The following is a 19,722-nucleotide window of genomic DNA, read 5'->3' on the forward strand; positions in this document are numbered from 1 at the left end:
ATGGCGCGCGCCAAAAAATGGGTGTGGACAATTAAAATTGGACCTGATACACATATGCCCCCAATAGCGCAGTGCCAGATATACAAATGCCCCCCACCCCACTGTGCTTCTCACCGCTGCTGCTCCGTCCGGCGGTGGTGTGTCTCAGCTGTCAGGGGGTCAGTGCAGGGAGAAGAGCGCTGCTATGTCGGGCGGCGTGTAGGATCTCAAACCAGCCGTCGGTTCGTAAGCCAATCAGAGCTCACAGACCAGCAGCGGCGGCTCCCGACTGGCTGTCTGCGAGCTCTGATCGGTTCACGAACCGGAGGCTGGTTTGAGATCCTACCCGCCGCTGCCACCGGACATGTAGCTGCACTCTCCTGCCTGCCCTGACAGCTGAGACACGCCGCCACCGGACTGAGCAGCGGTGTGTCTTGCCGACACACAAGCGGGTGGGCCGGAACAAACGGCTTTGCGGGCCTTATACAGCCCGCAGGCCGGAGATTCCCCACCCCTGCTCTAAAGTATGTCCATACAGGAGAACTTCCACGTGAACCCTGACATTCCAGTTGTAAGGACCAAGAGCAATTGCTCTACTGCATCAGTGAGATTCAAGCTCTGATAGAATAGGACTGTGAAGCACACATTACTAGTGATCCTGCTAGACTACTTGACTAAACCTACCTGATTTAAAAACGCTAAAGAGTGCCCTGCTCTTAATTGCAGCTAACCTCAGAACTCCAGCTGAACCATCATCCAATCATTGCAGTGCACGGATCTACAATTGAACTCTGAGAAGGTGTTCTCCTGAATCCGGGGACATCAGTGAAAGAGAAAATGGCACAAAAAAAAAAAAAAATGCCTAATCCTAACTGCTGACAGACAGGGGTGCTTGGTTTGCTTCTTCCCACCGAGACAAACCAAGCCCCCATCTATCTCTAGATAGCTAAGGAGACGCCAGTGCTGAGGCAGAGAACAGCGCAGCATCCCCTACGCACCAGACTCCAGAGATGATCTGTAATTAGCCGATGTAGGCGTACAGAGCTGCACTGTAATGGTCAGGGAGTTTCCCATTTTGGACCATGCAGCCTCTTATAGCTGTACATGCGTTTTCCCTGTTCCTTCTATTTTTAGTCAGGTCCCACTCCCTGATGATGCTCTCAAGACGATCCCAGTCCCACAAAGGCAAACCAAGTCCCCAGGTCTGTTTGCAGATACAAGAAGAGATGGCACAACCATTTCACATCCATTAACAGACCAGCTCCGCATGAAGTGGCAGAACTTGAGTAAGGGCATGCTCGTCTTTCGTGGGACAGACTGTTCAGCAATCACTCCTCCTACAGGTGTCTAACTCATTAAAGCAGCATGTGGGGAGGTCTGAGGGGTATTGATAGGGCTTGTGGGTTGGTCAAATAGCAAAAATTAAAAAAATATTACATTTAATATTATGGTACATTTTAATGCCCCCAATTCATAATACACCACACAGCTATAGCATCACATCCACCATTTTGCCCTTCAAAATTAAATGCCCACCTCTCGGATTAGCACCCTGCACAAAAAAATATTAGACTTTACATTACATTATTATTGCGCTACTACGAATAATTAAATATTCTGTCACAGATCTTGGGCACAAACAAACAAAAACAAACTGCTGTGTGTAAAATTTCAGCTTACATTATAATATATATCACTTCTTCAGGCTTTGCCCATTTAAAAATATTTTAGTCATTTATTTATATACTTCACATTCTTTTTACGTCAGCTGCTTTAGTAGTAGAACATTTAAATGTAGTATAATATGTGAAAGCTTTAAAAAAAAAAACACATTGGGGAGGAGTCATGGGGCCTGGGATATACAGTACATCAAATTCTAAAACATTATCCAAGGCCACTTGAAGCCTTCATATTCTTGATCCGCAAGCTGAAATTAACATGTTCCATTTTAGCTATAAAAAATGTTTTCGTTATACTTGGAAACTGTCCCATTTTTACATAAGGCTTACTTATCAAAGTGCCTATCGCCACTCTGGTACAAGTAGTTACAGAGGGAAGTGAACTGTATTCCCACTAGAACTTCTCTGACAATCAGAACAGTTTAGTTTATAAGGAAAACCTTTCAGAAGCAGATGCATCTCACCGTAGGAGTCTGTCAAACACTCCAAGACCAATAGATACACTTAAAATTTCTTTCAGTATAATAATATCCAACACATCACCGTTACCGCTTCTTTTTCGGATGGCTGTTAACAAGGGATGAGTGCAGCGGAAAGTTCTTCAAAATATATTTTGGTTGATATTATGCTATAAAAAAAAAAAAAAAAAAAAGAAGAAGAAGAAGGAAAGAGCTACTGATACTCACAAGAAGGGGTTTATTTTAATAAATGCTCTATATTTTTTAAGTATGTTTAAGCTGGCAAATACATTTATATGTTTCTGTGCATGGTGAATACTGGCTTTTAGATATCAGTTTGAACACACCCTACTCAAATCTACAGCTGGGTACACACTAGACAATTTTTTTTTTAACTATGTGGACAATAATGACACATTATTACGACAATCGTCAGGTGTGTATGCACTATATTGTTAACGATGTGTGCTCCTGTGTGTCGTTAACAATATCGCCTATCGTCTGAACATGCAGGTCAGTCTGACGATATGGTCAGAAACTGCATGTTCGGGGATGTGGCAGGATGACGTCACTGAATAATATCGTTAGGGAGTTCAAGGGTAAACACTGACTAAATCGCTCAGGGAGCATATCGTCTAGTGCACAGGTTCTCAAACTCGGTCCTCAGGACCCCACATGTTTTGCAGGTCTCCTCGAAGAATCACAAGTGACATAATTAACTCCACCTGCGGACCTTTTAAAATGTGTCTGAGTAATTAATACACCTGTGCACCTGCTGCGTTACCTGCAAAACATGCACTGTGTGGGGTAATGAGGACAGAGTTTGCAGACCTATGGTCTAGTGCAGGCATTCCCAACCACGGTCCTCAAGGCACACCAACAGTGCAGGTTTTAGTGATATCCAGGCTGCAGCACAGATGGTTAAAATAAGATTTTACTCACCGGTAAATCTATTTCTCGTAGTCCGTAGTGGATGCTGGGAACTCCGAAAGGACCATGGGGAATAGTGGGCACCGAAGGAGGCTGGGCACTCTAGAAAGATTTATGACTACCTGGTGTGCACTGGCTCCTCCCACTATGACCCTCCTCCAAGCCTCAGTTAGGACACTGTGCCCAGACGAGCTGACATAAGGAAGGATTTTGAATCCCGGGTAAGACTCATACCAGCCACACCAATCACACCGTACAACTCGTGATACTATATCCAGTTTGACAGTATGAAAACAACTGAGCCTCTCAGATGGCTCAACAATAACCCTTTAGTTAGCAATAACTATTTACAAGTATTGCAGACAATCAGCACTTGGGATGGGCGCCCAGCATCCACTACGGACTACGAGAAATAGATTTACCGGTGAGTAAAATCTTATTTTCTCTGACGTCCTAGTGGATGCTGGGAACTCCGAAAGGACAATGGGGATTATACCAAAGCTCCCAAACGGGCGGAAGAGTGCGGATGACTCTGCAGCACCGAATGAGAGAACTCAAGGTCCTCCTCAGCCAGGGTATCAAATTTGTAGAATTTTACAAACGTGTTTGCCCCTGACCAAGAAACAGCTCGGCAAAGTTGTAAAGCCGAGACCCCTCGGGCAGCCGCCCAAGATGAGCCCACCTTCCCTGTGGAATGGGCTTTCACCGATTTAAGATGCGGCAGTCCAGCCGCAGAATGCGCCTGCTGAATCGTGTCACAGATCCAGCGAGCGATAGTCTGCTTAGAAGCAGGAGCACCCAGCCTGTTGGGTGCATACAGGATAAATAGCGAGTCAATTTTCTTGACTCTAGCCGTCCTGGAAACATAATTTTTCAAGGCCCTGACTACGTCCAGTAACTTGGAATCCTCCAAGTCCCTAGTAGCCGCAGGCACCACAATAGGTCCTCAATTCTGCCCTATCCATATGGAAAATCAGATAAGGACTTTTATATGACAAAGCCGCCAATTCTGACACACGCCTGGCCGAAGCCAAGGCCAATAACATGACCACTTTCCGCGTGAGATATTTTAGATCCACGGTTTTTAGTGGTTCAAACCAATGTGATTTTAAGAAACTCAACACCACGTTGAGATCCCAAGGTGCCACTGGAGGCACAACCGGGGGCTGAATATGCAGCACTCCTTTCACAATGTCTGAACTTCAGGTACTGAAGCAAATTCTTTCTGGAAGAAAATCGACAGAGCCGAGATCTGTATCTTAATGGAGCCTAATTTTAGGCCCATAGACACTCCTGCTTGTAGGAAATGCAGAAATCGACCTAGTTGAAATTCCTCTGTTGGGGCCTTTTGTGGCCTCACACCAAGCAACATATTTCCGCCATATGCGGTGATAATGTTTTGCAGTTACATCTTTCCTGGCTTGAATCAGCGTAGGAATGACTTCCTCCGGAATGCCCTTTTCCTTTAGGATCCGGCGTTCAACCGCCATGCCATCAAAACGTAGCCGCGGTAAGTCTTGGAACAGACAGGGCCCCTGCTGCAGCAGGTCCTGTCTGAGCGGCAGAGGCCATGGGTCCTCTGATATAATTTCTTGAAGTTCTGGGTACCAGGCTCTTCTTGGCCAATCCGGAACCACGAGTATCGTTCTTACTCCTCGCCTTCTTATTATTCTCAGTACCTTTGGTATGAGAGGCAGAGGGGGGAACACATAAACCGACTGGTACACCCACGGTGTTACCAGAGCGTCCACAGCTATCGCCTGAAGGTCCCTTGACCTGGCGCAATATCTTTTATAGCTTTTTGTGTCTGCTGAGAAGATCTGCTTCCCAGTTGTCCACTTCCGGGACTGAACACTGCTGACAGTGCTAACACATGATTTTCCGCCCATCGGAGAATCCTTGTGGCTTCTGCCATCGCCATCCTGCTTCTTGTGCCGCCCTGTTGGTTTACATGGGCGACTGCCGTGATGTTGCCTGATTGGATCAGGACCGGCTGGTTTTGAAGCAGAGGCCTTGCCTGACTCAGGGCATTGTAAATGGCCCTCTGTTCCAGAATATTTATGTAGGGAAGTCACCTGACTTGACCAAAGTCCCTGGAAGTTTCTTCCCTGTGTGACTGCCCCCCAGCCTCAAAGGCTGGCATCCATGGTCACTAGGACCTAGTCCTGTATGTCGAACCTGCGGCCCTCTTGAAGATGGGCACTCTGCAGCCACTACAGTAGAGATACCCTGGTCCTTGGAGACAGGGTTATCAGCCTAATGCATCTGAAGATGCGACCCGGACTACTTGTCTAACAGGTCCCCCTGAAAAGTTCTTGCATGGAACCTGCCGAATGGGATTGCTTCGTAGGAAGCTATCATTTTTCCCAGGACTCGCGTGCAATGATGCACCGATAACTGTTTTGGCTTCAGGAGGTCTCTGACTAGAGATGACAGCTCCTTGGCTCTCTCCTCCGGGAGAAACACTTATTTCTGGTCTGTGTCCAGAACCATCCCCAGGAACAGTAGACGTGTCGTAGGAACCAGCTGTGACTCTGGACTGTTTAGAATCCAACCGTGCTGTTGTAGCACTTTCCAAAATAGTGCTACCCCGACTAGCAACTGCTCCTTGGACCTCGCCCTTATAAGGAGATTGTCCAAGTACGGGATAATTAAAACTCCCCTTTTTCGAAGGAGTATCATCATTCCGGCCATTACCATGGTAACACCCTCGGTGCCATGTACAGTCCAAACGGCAGAATCTGGACTTGGTAATGGTAATCCTGTACCACAAATCTGAGGTACTCCTGGCGAGGATAGTAAATAATAGGGACATGCAGGTAAGCATCCTTGATGTCCCGGGATACCATGTAATCCCCCTCGTCCAGGCTTGCAATAACCGCCCTGAGCGATTCCATCTTGAACTTGAATTTTTTATGTATGTGTTCAAGGATTTTAAATATAAAAAAGGGTCACACCGAACCATGCGGTTTCGGTACCCCAAACCGTGTGGAATAGTAACCCCGTCCTTGTTGGAGTAGGGGCACCTTAAGTATTACCTGCTGGGAATACAGCTTATTAATTGCCTCTAGCACAGCCTCCCTGCCTGAGGGAGTTGTTGGCAAGGCATATTTGAGGAAACGGCGGGGGGGGAAGACATCTCGAATTCCAGCTTGTACCCCTGAAATACTACTTGAATGAAACAGGGATCCACCTGTGAGCGAGCCCACTGATCGCTGAATTTTTTGAGACGGCCCCCCACCGTACCTGGCTACACCTGTGGAGCCCCCACGTCATGCTGTGGACTCAGAGGAAGCGAGAGAAGAATTATGATTCTGGGAACAGGCTGACTGGTGCAGCTTTTTCCTTCTTCCCTTGTCTCTGTACAGAAAGGAAGCGCCTTTGACCCGCTTGCTTTTCTGAAGCCGAAAGGACTGTACCTGATAATACAGTGCTTTCTTAGTCTGTGAGGAAAACTGAGGTAAAAATATTTCTTCCCAGCTGTTGCTGCGGATACGAGGTCCCAGAGACCATCCCCAAATAATTCCTCACCCTTATAAGGCAGAATCTCTATGCGCCATTTAAGGTCAGCATCACCTGTCCAGTGACAGGTCTCTAATACCCTCCTGACAGAATGGACATTACATTCATTTTGGATGCCAGCCGGCAAAATATCCCTCTGTGCATCCCTCATATATAAGACGACGTCTTTAATATGTTCTCAAGTTAGCAAACTAGTATGTTTGACAGGGTCACCGACCACGCTGCAGCAGCACGCTCTGCAGGTTTCAGTCTAGTACCTGAGTGTGTAAATACAGACTTCAGGATAGCCTCCTGCTTTTTATCAACAGGTACCTTCAAAGTGGCCGTTCCTAAAACGGCAGTGCCACCTATTTTGACAACCGTGTGAGCGCCTTATTGCCGGGATCAAGTCACGGATGTTCCTAGTGGATTGTGTATATGTCTCAACCTTGTCGACACTGGAGTCAGACTCCGTGTCGACATCTGTGTCTGCCATCTGAATGAGCGGGCGTTTTTGAGCCCCTGATGGCCTTTGAGACGCCTGGGCAGGCACGGGCTGAGAAGCCGGCTGTCCCACAGCTGTTACGTCATCCACCCTTTTATGTAAGGAGTTGACACTGTCGGTTAATACCTTTTACCTAACCATCCATTCTGGTGTCGGCCCCACAGGGGGCGACATCACATTTATCGGCATCTGCTCCGTCACTATATAAGCCTCCTCCTCAAACATGTCGACACAGCTGTACCGACACACCGCACACACACAGGGAATGCTCTGATTGAGGACAGGACCCACGAAGCCCTTTGGGGAGACAGAGAGAGAGAGTATGCCAGCACACACCAGAGCGCTATATAATGTGGGGATTAACACTATAACTGAGTGAATTTTCCCCCATAGCTGCTTGTATATACAATATTGCGCCTAAATTTAGTGCCCCCCCTCTCTTTTTAACCCTGAAAACTACAGGGGAGAGCCTGGGGAGCTTTCTTCCAGCTGCACTGTGAAGAGAAAATGGCGCCAGTGTGTCTGAGGGAGATAGCTCCGCCCCTTTTCCGCGGCCTATTCTCACGCTTTTTTCTGGATTCTGGCAGGGGTATTTACCACATATATAGCCTCTGGGGCTATATATTGTGGTATTTTTGCCAGCCAAGGTGTTTTTATTGCTGCTCAGGGCACCCCCCCCAAGCGCCCTGCACCCTCAGTGACCGGAGTGTGAAGTGTGTATGAGGAGCAATGGCGCACAGCTGCAGTGCTGTGCGCTACCTTGGTGAAGACTGATGTCTTCTGCCGCTGTTTTTCCGGACCTCTTCTTGCTTCTGGCTCTGTAAGGGGGACGGCGGCGCGGCTCCGGGACCGAACACCAAGGACTGGGCCTGCGGTCGATCCCTCTGGAGCTAATGGTGTCCAGTAGCCTAAGAAGCCCAATCCGGCTGCAAGCAGGCGAGTTCGTTTCTTCTCCCCTTAGTCCCTCGCTGCAGTGAGCCTGTTGCCAGCAGGTCTCACTGAAAATAAAAAACCTAAATCTATACTTTCTTTCTAAGGGCTCAGGAGAGCCCCTAGTGTGCATCCAACCTCGGCCGGGCACAAGATCTAACTGAGGCTTGGAGGAGGGTCATAGTGGGAGGAGCCAGTGCACACCAGGTAGTCATAAATCTTTCTAGAGTGCCCAGCCTCCTTCGGAGCCCGCTATTCCCCATGGTCCTTTCGGAGTTCCCAGCATCCACTAGGACGTCAGAGAAATCAAAATAACTGAGCTACTAATTAAGTCACCTGTGCTGAAGCCTGGATATCACTAAAACCTGTACTGTTAGTGTGCCTTGAGGACCGTGGTTGGGAATGCCTGGTCTAGTGTGTACCAGGCTTAGGTCTCTCTGCACCTGTTACATCGGCCCAACCTGCAATGCAACATGGTTTTGCCCAGTTGCTTGGCTTTTTTTATTTACTTACAAATATGAATCAGGCTCTCTGTGCCTAATTCAGAGATGTACGCAAACTCAATGGTTTATGTTCATCTCTGAGGTTATGGATCTGTGCATGAGTACAGAGCTTGATTAGGGCTTTGGGGATCCCAGGGTACCCAAGAACGAGGGGCCCTAAAGAGCTACATTCAGGAAACAGGGATCGGGTTACTGTGCGCAAGCCTTCAGCATGTATATTAAAAGTGAACCTGGCCACACATCACGCCCTTATTTTGTGTGACGCAGGGTGTGTGTAACACCTTCCACAGCTGCCGGGCTGGACCCTGTATAGTGCGAATAGCGGGGGAGTGTTCCTTCCCTAACGTGTCTCCCCGCGGGACACAGCAGCCCACACATATACACATACATACAGTCACACACAGATATACATACTGTCACATACATAGTCATACACTACCCCATAACAGGGTGCAGCCCGTTCTGTGCTACCATACCAGCTGCACAGCCCTCCTTACAGCCCAGGGGACACACATTCTTACGTACTGTCCAACACAGTTACACATACATACGAACTGTGAAACATACATACAGTACTGACACAGTCATACACATACATATATACAGTCAAACCTACAGTACAGTATACACATACATACAGAACGACACCTATATACTGGTCACACATGTACACACATACAGTCGATAACCTACAGTATACTCACACATTTATTATAGTGTGAAACCTATATACATACTTGTCAGGGATCAGTAGGCTTTACCAACGATGGGGTCAAACACAGTCATACACTTATATACAAACGTCACAAACCTATATGCACACAATGCATATACGGTAGATAGACAGTGCCCCCTCCCCGAGTCCCTCTCACATTATAGGCCATCTGCTGGGGCTGGGAGCTGCTCCTCCCCTTCCACCTATACTGCTGCTGCTGGCACAGTGCCGTGTAGCTCTACCCCCTACTCAGACTCCGCATCCCTCTTCTCTTCTTAGATCGCAGCATGCCGCTCCATCCTGCTCTGCACAGCTGCGATTAAAGTATATAGGCCCCCTGAGAGAGAGGCGAGCGGGGGTACTCACCAGTGAGTACCAGAGCCTTTCCTGTCATACTAACGTATAAACTAGAGGTTTAACTACATAAAGTATATGAAAAATACAAAGAATATGTTAGAAATAGTCCTGTTGGAGAAAGAGCAGAGCGCTATATAAATAAAATTATTATTATCTTCTTTGTATTATTCTAATAATTTTTATAGTCAAAACTCGAGTAAAAAGTCTTTGGCAGGTGATGCAGTGCCTTTCTTTTCCACACATCTCTAATCAAAACTCACCAACTTTCATGCATTACATACCGCTGCACCTGTGTATAATGCCCACAAACACCATTTAGCTCATATATTGTGTGTAAATCTGGTTCTGGTACTAGCCAGTGCCCCCTGAACCATTTACCTCACCGCACATCCTGGGTACTCACCCCCCTTTAATCTGGCTTGGCATGCACAGAATGTGTACTGCAGATCTGTTTCTTATATGGCGGTTACTTTTTCCACCTATGAGCACGGGTCGCAGTCGGGAGCCTGACACGGGTGCTACGTGGCTGCGGCCCGTGCTCAGCCCCCTTTCCCATCAGCAGTCACCAACCCGGCATATTGCCGGGTTGGTGACACGGCAGGGGCGGCGCTGGGAGATCACATGATCTCCCAGTGCACCCTTCCATACAGTGTAAACGGGAGCAGTGTCGCATAGACACGGCTCCTGTTTACACTACAACCCGACCCGGATCATTCCCGTTTCCTACCCAGGTAGATATCCGGGTAGGATTCACGGGTCACTTGATCCGGGTTTTTGCGGGGAAACCCTTTTCCACTTGCAAAAAACACAGGTAAATGCGCGCCCCCGTGCATTTACCCGTGTTTTCTAAGCTAGTGGAAAATAAGATTTTACTTACCGATAAATCTATTTCTCGTAGTCCGTAGTGGATGCTGGGGACTCCGTCAGGACCATGGGGATTAGCGGCTCCGCAGGAGACAGGGCACAAAAATAAAGCTTTAGGATCAGGTGGTGTGCACTGGCTCCTCCCCCTATGACCCTCCTCCAAGCCTCAGTTAGGATACTGTGCCCGGACGAGCGTACACAATAAGGAAGGATTTTGAATCCCGGGTAAGACTCATACCAGCCACACCAATCACACCGTACAACTTGTGATCTGAACCCAGTTAACAGTATGACAAACGTAGGAGCCTCTGAACAGACGGCTCACAACAATAACAACCCGATTTTTTTGTAACAATAACTATGTACAAGTATTGCAGACAATCCGCACTTGGGATGGGCGCCCAGCATCCACTACGGACTACGAGAAATAGATTTATCGGTAAGTAAAATCTTATTTTCTCTGACGTCCTAGTGGATGCTGGGGACTCCGTCAGGACCATGGGGATTATACCAAAGCTCCCAAACGGGCGGGAGAGTGCGGATGACTCTGCAGCACCGAATGAGAGAACTCCAGGTCCTCTTTAGCCAGGGTATCAAATTTGTAGAATTTTACAAACGTGTTCTCCCCCGACCACGTAGCTGCTCGGCAGAGTTGTAATGCCGAGACCCCTCGGGCAGCCGCCCAGGATGAGCCCACCTTCCTTGTGGAATGGGCCTTGACAGATTTAGGCTGTGGCAGGCCTGCCACAGAATGTGCAAGTTGAATTGTGCTACAAATCCAACGAGCAATCGTCTGCTTAGAAGCAGGAGCACCCAGCTTGTTGGGTGCATACAGTATAAACAGCGAGTCAGATTTTCTGACTCCAGCCGTCCTTGAAATATATATTTTCAATGCCCTGACAACATCCAGCAACTTGGAATCCTCCAAATCGCTAGTAGCCGCAGGCACCACAATAGGCTGGTTCAGGTGAAACGCTGACACCACCTTAGGCAGAAACGCGTCCGCAGTTCTGCCCTGTCCGAATGGAAAATCAGATATGGGCTTTTATACGATAAAGCCGCCAATTCTGACACTCTCCTGGCTGAAGCCAGGGCCAGTAGCACGGTTACTTTCCATGTAAGATATTTCAAATCCACCGATTTGAGTGGCTCAAACCAATGGGATTTGAGAAAATCCAAAACTACATTAAGGTCCCACGGAGCCACTGGGGGCACAACCGGGGGCTGTATATGTAGTACTCCTTTTACAAAAGTCTGGACTTCAGGAACTGAAGCCAATTCTTTCTGGAAGAAAATCGACAGGGCCGAAATTTGAACCTTAATGGACCCCAATTTGAGGCCCATAGACAATCCTGTTTGCAGGAAATGTAGGAATCGACCCAATTGAAATTCCTCCGTGGGGGCCTTCCTGGCCTCACACCACGCAACATATTTTCTCCAAATGCGGTGATAATGTTGTGCAGTCACCTCCTTCCTGGCTTACCAGTGTAGGAATGACCTCTTCCGGAATGCCTTTTTCCCTTAGAATTCGGCGTTCAACCGCCATGCCGTCAAACGCAGCCGCGGTAAGTCTTGGAATAGACACGGTCCCTGCTGAAGCAGGTCCCGTCTTAGAGGTAGAGGCCACGGATCTTCCGTGAGCATCTCCTGAAGTTCCGGGTACCAAGTTCTTCTTGGCCAATCCGGAGCCACGAGTATCGTTCTTACTCCCCTTTGCCGTATAATTCTCAGTACTTTTGGTATGAGAGGCAGAGGAGGAAACACATACACTGACTGGAACACCCACGGTGTTACCAGAGCGTCCACAGCTATTGCCTGAGGGTCTCTTGACCTGGCGCAATACCTGTCCAGTTTTTTGTTGAGGCGAGACGCCATCATATCCACCTTTGGTTTTTCCCAACGGTTCACAATCATGTGGAAGACTTCTGGATGAAGTCCCCACTCTCCCGGGTGTAGATCGTGTCTGCTGAGGAAGTCTGCTTCCCAGTTGTCCACTCCCGGAATGAACACTGCTGACAGTGCTATCACATGATTTTCCGCCCAGCGAAGAATCCTTGCAGCTTCTGCCATTGCTCTCCTGCTTCTTGTGCCGCCCTGTCTGTTTACGTGGGCGACTGCCGTGATGTTGTCCGACTGGATCAACACCGGCTGACCCTGAAGCAGGGGTTTTGCCAGGCTTAGAGCATTGTAAATCGCTCTTAGCTCCAGTATATTTATGTGAAGAGACATCTCCAGGCTTGACCATACTCCCTGGAAGTTTCTTCCCTGTGTGACCGCTCCCCAGCCTCTCAGACTGGCATCCGTGGTCACCAGGACCCAGTCCTGTATGCCGAATCTGCGGCCCTCTAACAGATGAGCACTCTGCAACCACCACAGAAGAGACACCCTTGTCCGTGGCGATAAGGTTATCCGCTGATGCATCTGCAGATGCGATCCGGACCATTTTTCCAGCAGATCCCACTGAAAAGGTCGTGCGTGGAATCTGTCGAATGGAATCGCTTCGTAACAAGCCACCATCTTTCCCAGGACTCTTGTGCATTGATGCACAGACACTTTCCCTGGTTTTAGGAGGTTCCTGACAAGTTCGGAAAACTCCCTGGCTTTCTCCTCCGGAAGAAACACCTTTTTCTGAACCGTGTCCAGAATCATTCCCAGGAACAGCAGACGTGTCGTCGGGGTCAATTGAGATTTTGGAAAATTCAGAATCCACCCGTGCTGTTGCAGCACTACTTGGGTTAGTGCTACTACGTCCCCCAGCTGTTCCCTGGACCTTGCCCTTATCAGGAGATCGTCCAAGTAAGGGATAATTAATACGCCTTTTCTTCGCAGAAGAAATATCATTTCGGCCATTACCTTGGTAAAGACCCGAGGTGCCGTGGACAATCCAAACGGCAGCGTCTGAAACTGATAATGACAGTTTTGCACCACGAACCTGAGGTACCCTTGATGTGAAGGGCAAATTGGGACATGCAGGTAAGCATCCTTGATGTCCAGGGACACCATAAAGTCCCCTTCTTCCAGATTCGCTATCACTGCTCTGAGTGACTCCATCTTGAACTTGAATTTTTGTATGTACAGGTTCAAAGATTTCAGATTTAGAATAGGTCTTACCGAGCCGTCCGGCTTCGGTACCACAAATAGTGTGGAATAATACCCCTTTCCCTGTTGTAGGAGGGGTACCTTGACTATCACCTGCTGAGAATACAGCTTGTGAATGGCTTCCAATACCGTCGCCCTGTCTGAGGGAGACGTTGGCAGAGCAGACTTTAGAAACCGGCAAGGGGGAGACTTCTCGAATTCCAACCTGTAACCCTGAGATACTATCTGCAGGATCCAGGGGTCCACCTGTGAGTGAGCTTACTGTGCGCTGAAATTCTTGAGTCGACCCCCCACCGCCCCTGAGTCCGCTTGTAAAGCCCCAACGTCATGCTGAGGGCTTTGCAGAAGCCGGGGGGGGGCTTCTGCTCCTGGAAAGAAGCTGCTTGGTGCACTCTCTTACCCTTTCCTTTGCCTCGGGGCAAATATGACTGTCCTTTCGCCCGCTTGTTCCTATAGGAACGAAAGGACTGCGGCTGAAAAGACGGTGTCTTTTTCTGTTGGGAGGGGACCTGAGGTAAAAAGGTGGATTTCCCGGCTGTTGCCGTGGCCACCAAATCCGATAGACCGACCCCAAATAATTCCTCCCCCTTATACGGCAATACTTCCATATGCCGTTTGGAATCCGCATCACCTGACCATTGTCGCGTCCATAAACTTCTTCTGGCAGATATGGACATCGCACTTACTCTCGATGCCAGAGTGCAAATATCCCTCTGAGCATCTCGCATATAAAGAAAAGCATCCTTTAATTGCTCTAAAGTCAATAAAATACTGTCCCTATCTAGGGTATCAATATTTCCAGTCAGGGAATCCGACCAAACCACCCCAGCACTGCACATCCATGCAGAGGCGATGGCTGGTCGCAGTATAACACCAGTATGAGTGTATATACTTTTCAGGGTAGTTTCCAGCCTCCTATCCGCTGGATCCTTGAGGGCGGCCGTTTCAGGAGACTGTAACGCCACTTGTTTTGATAAGCGTGTGAGCGCCTTATCCACCCTAGGGGGTGTTTTCCAGCGCGCCCTAAACTCTGGCGGGAAAGGATATAATGCCAATAACTTCTTTGAAATTAGCAGTTTTCTATCGGGGTTAACCCACGCTTCATCACACACTTCATTCAATTCGTCCGATTCAGGAAAAACTACAGGTAGTTTTTTCAGACCCCACATAATACCCCTTTTTGTGGTACATGCAGTATCAGAGATATGCAAAGCCTCCTTCATTGCCGTGATCATATAACGTGTGGCCCTACTGGAAAATACGTTTGTTTCTTCACCGTCGACACTAGATTCGGTGTCCGTGTCTGGGTCTGTGTCGACCGACTGAGGTAAAGGGCGTTTTACAGCCCCTGACGGTGTCTGAGACGCCTGTACAGGTACTAACTGGTTTGCCGGCCGTCTCATGTCGTCAACTGATTTTTGTAATGTGCTGACATTATCACGTAATTCCATAAACAAAGCCATCCATTCCGGTGTCGACTCCCTAGGGGGTGACATCACCATTACCGGCAATTTCTCCGCCTCCACACCAACATCGTCCTCATACATGTCGACACACACGTACCGACACACAGCAGACACACAGGGAATGCTCTTATCGAAGACAGGACCCCACTAGCCCTTTGGGGAGACAGAGGGAGAGTTTGCCAGCACACACCCAAGCGCTATAAATATATAGGAACAACCCTATAGAAGTGTTGTCTCCCTTATAGCAGCTTAATATATCAAAAAACGCCAAAAAAGTGCCCCCCCCTCTCTGTTTTACCCTGTTTCTGTAGTGCAGTGCAGGGGAGAGTCCTGGGAGCCTTCCTCGCAGCGGAGCTGAGCAGGAAAATGGCGCTGTGTGCTGAGGAGATAGGCCCCGCCCCCTATTTCGGCGGGCTCTTCTCCGGTGTTTGTGAGACCTGGCAGGGGTTAAATACATCCATATAGCCCCAGGGGCTATATGTGATGTATTTTTTAGCCAGAACAAGGTATTCTCATTGCTGCCCAGGGCGCCCCCCGCAGCGCCCTGCACCCTCCGTGACCGCTGGTGTGAAGTGTGTGACAACAATGGCGCACAGCTGCAGTGCTGTGCGCTACCTCATGAAGACTGAAAAGTCTTCTGCCGCCGGTTTCTGGACCTCTTCACTTTTCGGCATCTGCAAGGGGGTCGGCGGCGCGGCTCCGGGACCGGACTCCATGGCTGGGCCTGTGTTCGATCCCTCTGGAGCTAATGGTGTCCAGTAGCCTAAGAAGCCAATCCATCCTGCACGCAGTTGAGTTCACTTCTTCTCCCCTAAGTCCCTCGTTGCAGTGAGCCTGTTGCCAGCAGGACTCACTGTAAAATAAAAAACCTAAAAACTTTTTCTAAGCAGCTCTTTAGGAGAGCCACCTAGATTGCACCCTGCTCGGACGGGCACAAAAACCTAACTGAGGCTTGGAGGAGGGTCATAGGGGGAGGAGCCAGTGCACACCACCTGATCCTAAAGCTTTATTTTTGTGCCCTGTCTCCTGCGGAGCCGCTAATCCCCATGGTCCTGACGGAGTCCCCAGCATCCACTAGGACGTCAGAGAAAAGGGGTATAAGGTAGGACAAACGGAGGTAAAGAGAGGCAGGGTCCTAGATAAGGGAGGGAAAGGGGAAAGAACAGGTGACCTTCTGTTCCATAGGAAATTTCTGTTATCCCTGAGCTTGCAGTGACTAAAGAGGTACTAGTGGTATATGCATGCCTGCACCTTTATATTGCAGGCAGCTCTATTTCTTACGTAGGATGCAGCATAACAAGCACTGTGGGTGCGTTTACTGAAAGTTCTTGTCACCTGCATATTGTACCTGATTCCTGCCTGGTTGAACCCTCCGAATTGCTGCCTGCCATGACCATTCTCCCAACTGCTGCCTCCCTTGGCCTGTTACCTGGACACTTACCAGTCTCTGGATTTCTGCAGGCACTCTAGTCCGTTTCCACCTCATTCTAGCCAGTGTGAGCACCTGTATTTATTCTGTTTGTATGCATGGACTATGGGCCCGATTCAGACCTGATCGCTGCTGTGCGTTTTCACACAGCAGGCGATTATTGATAGACTGCGCATGCACCACAATGCGCACGCACGTTGCCAAACAGGCATCGCTCAACAGCGACAGACTGGCTGTGCGATCTAAATTTTCGCCCCATTCGCATGCTGATTTACAGGAAGAGGGCGTTTGTGGGTGGTAACTGACTGTTTTCTGGGAGAGTCAGGGAAAACGCAGGCGTGTCCAAGCGTTTTCATAGAGGGTGTGTGACGTCAGCTCCGTCCCCGATCATCCTGTTCTCATCGCACTGTAGGAGTAAGTCCTGGGCTGCGCACAGACTACACACAGTGGGAACATCATTAGATGGAGAGTGTGGTGCAAACAGATTTGCAGCTGTCTGCTGCCTGAGGGACATTTTCACACGGCATACACATGCGATTGCACACTTGCACGGGCATATTTACACTTCCCTTGGGTGGCAACTATCTGATCACAGGACAATTTGCAGCACATCGATCAGGTCTGAATCGGGTTTTATGATCCATTTCTTATATTAAGCCTCTACTACTGAATGCACAAGACATGGGGGCAACAGAGTGCCGTTTATCATGTAAAGCTCTAAGGCAGGCATGTCCAAACTGCGGCCCTCCAGCTGTTCAGAAACTACACATTCCAGCATGCCCCGACACAGCTTTAGCATTCTCTGACAGCAAAACTGTGTCAGGACATGCTGGGATATGTAGTTTCACAACAGCTGGAGGACCGCAGTTTGGACATGCCTGCTCTAAGGGAAAGAGGGCATCTTTGAATTAGACTCAGGTTCTAATTCAAAGATGGACATAGTAGCACAGCTGCTGCTTCTTTGTACACAGGGCTGTGCTAAAATATGCTAATGCTGCAGAAGGCATCTTGTGTAAAGACCTATCAGCTTCTCTGATCCACTGCTGCATCCGAAGATAGAGCATTGGTTAACTCTGCATGAATTTTGGCCATTTGAGTAACCTTGGACGTCACCGCTTCTTCCCCGCCTCTAATACCCCTTTCAGACTGACAGAACAGGGTCACACCCGGGAATGTGTTCCTGGACCCATCCCGGGACACAACCCGGTAATGACCACTTTCACACTGCACTTAGACCTGGGATCGACCCGGGACAGCCCCCTTTCCACTAATCCGGGGAAATCCCTGCAAATACCTATGTATGTCATTAGAAATTGACATTTCTCCGGCCAGCCCCACTCTTTTTACGGTTGTTGTCATGCACCTTCAAGAACTGCTTTTTCAGAGGCTTCGTTTTATTAACAACTTGCTGTTGTGTACAGATAATTCCTCTGGCTTCAAGCAGCTTTACAATGTTTTTATAAATAATAACATCCTTCCCTGTGCCTGTTATCTGTCTCTTTATTTCCTCCTCCCTCTTATGCTGAGCAGCTCTCTGATCTCCTGATCTGTCCAGGTCACCATATTGCCGGTCTCCTTCACTTCCAGGGCTCTGGATCATGTCCTCATCTTTTCTGAGCCCAAGAAAGCTCCAATGATACCCATTTCACACCGCAAATAACCCGGTCAGCGTGTGATATGCTATCCAGCAGTCTCCTGACCACCGGTCACGCATACCGAGCCCGTCTCGTAGGTCTTATGTCCTGGAACCAGTTATCAAAAATGCATAAAAACAAAGCTTTGTTGGAAATGGTTTATAAAGAGGTTTCTTAGACTATATTTCCACAATCCATGATTCCAGATCATAATATTACCAATTCCATACAACAGTATTGTATTTATAAATTACAGAGAATAAACCTGAGAACTATGGACCCGATTCAGCTTTAGTTGCAGTTTTGCCAATTTAGCAAGACTGCAACTGCTTGCTATTGCATGCTGGGGGCCGCCCAGAATCCTAATGGCCGCCAGCGATGCGATCTCAATTCAGCTGCAATTGCCTCGCTGTTGCGCAAAATAAGGATACACCCCATATTTCAGACAACCCACCCCCGCAACGGCATCCCGCGAACGCCACTGCCAGTCAGTCAGAGGCGTTTTCATCACTTATATGCACGGTTTGCGGGTAGGCTTAGGGAGGACACATCTGTAGCACTGTCTAGCTAAGTTATATACAGTTAACAACTAGGGTTTTGCAGTGTATTTAAGAAAACTATATATTCATATTGCTCAAACATGCCAACTTGCATTAATCACTGCAGATAATCATTTGTTTTAGTGGGCGAATTTTTGATGAAAGCCAATTGCTGTTACCGTGGGTTACTGCGCATGCGCACTTCAGCGAAAACCTTGGCATATGTCATGTATGACTAATAACTACAGATGCTCCCTTTTATTAACTTTGTTTAGCTTAATTAATCATTGGCTCCTAGAATGTAGCTTTATAAACTGTTACTAAATATTAAATCAGTGTGTGTGTGTGTGTGTGTGTGTGTGTGTGTGTGTGTGTGTGTGTGTGTGTATTTTTTTTATTAATTCTGCATGTGTGGACATAAAAGCAGCTTTTGCACCTGGACAGGTACTGTATGTCACACGCTAGCCTACAGCAGGATATGGGGTTTGCATTAAGAAGAGAAGCACCGAATTAAAAAGCAACCATCAAACAGTTAAGTTAAAGTTACATTGCGAAGTGTTATCAGTGCAGGAAGTGTGAGTCATTACAGAGGACATGACATGTGTAGGGTGTAGCAAGCAGCAGCATTCATATAATATCTATAAGGAAAGCAGGCAGAGAGGGGAGAGCTGACAGCAGGATGCACACCGGGCTCACCTTCTTCACTTTACTTTCCAAATCCATGTTTGTTGACAGCGTCTGTGATCTGTCCCGTTAATGGGTGACTGTGAGGAACTCGCCTGGTTTCTGCCCGCAGCCGTCCGTTCACTACAAGAGCAGCGCTGCAGAGTGCTGCTGCCGCATCACAGACTCTGAGCTCAAACTTCCGCTGCTGTCCTGCGGCTCAGCCCTGATCATGAACAAAAGAAACAACTTCTCCAATCACAGGCCGCACCTCACTGATCTCCAGCCTATAAAATGTAGCCTTCAGGACCCGCCCTTTTTCGAAGGTGTGCAGTAGCTGCAGAGTTAGTACGTGCAGGGCTGCTGCGCAAACTCCGCAGCGCCTCAGCAGCAGCTGACAGGTAACTAGCAGAGCCGGGCATCCGTGCCCCCTGGCAGCAGCTCTCACCTCTGCTGTACTACAAGTTAGGG

At 48.4% G+C, this 19,722-nt stretch overlaps 1 protein-coding gene across 1 annotated transcript in view; it reads right to left on the reverse strand.

The window, feature by feature from the left end:
• TES (testin LIM domain protein) overlaps positions 1–19,509 on the reverse strand; it is a 134,659-nt gene extending 115,150 nt beyond the window's left edge. Inside the window, exon 1 of the mRNA XM_063927238.1 lies at positions 19,285–19,509. Coding sequence (XP_063783308.1) covers positions 19,285–19,311 — 27 coding nt within the window. The 5' untranslated portion in view covers positions 19,312–19,509. The remainder of the gene's footprint in view (positions 1–19,284) is intronic.
• Positions 19,510–19,722: the final 213 nt, after the last annotated feature.

The sequence above is a fragment of the Pseudophryne corroboree genome, chromosome 6, assembly GCF_028390025.1.
Source record: "Pseudophryne corroboree isolate aPseCor3 chromosome 6, aPseCor3.hap2, whole genome shotgun sequence".
Lineage (NCBI taxonomy): Eukaryota > Metazoa > Chordata > Amphibia > Anura > Myobatrachidae > Pseudophryne > Pseudophryne corroboree.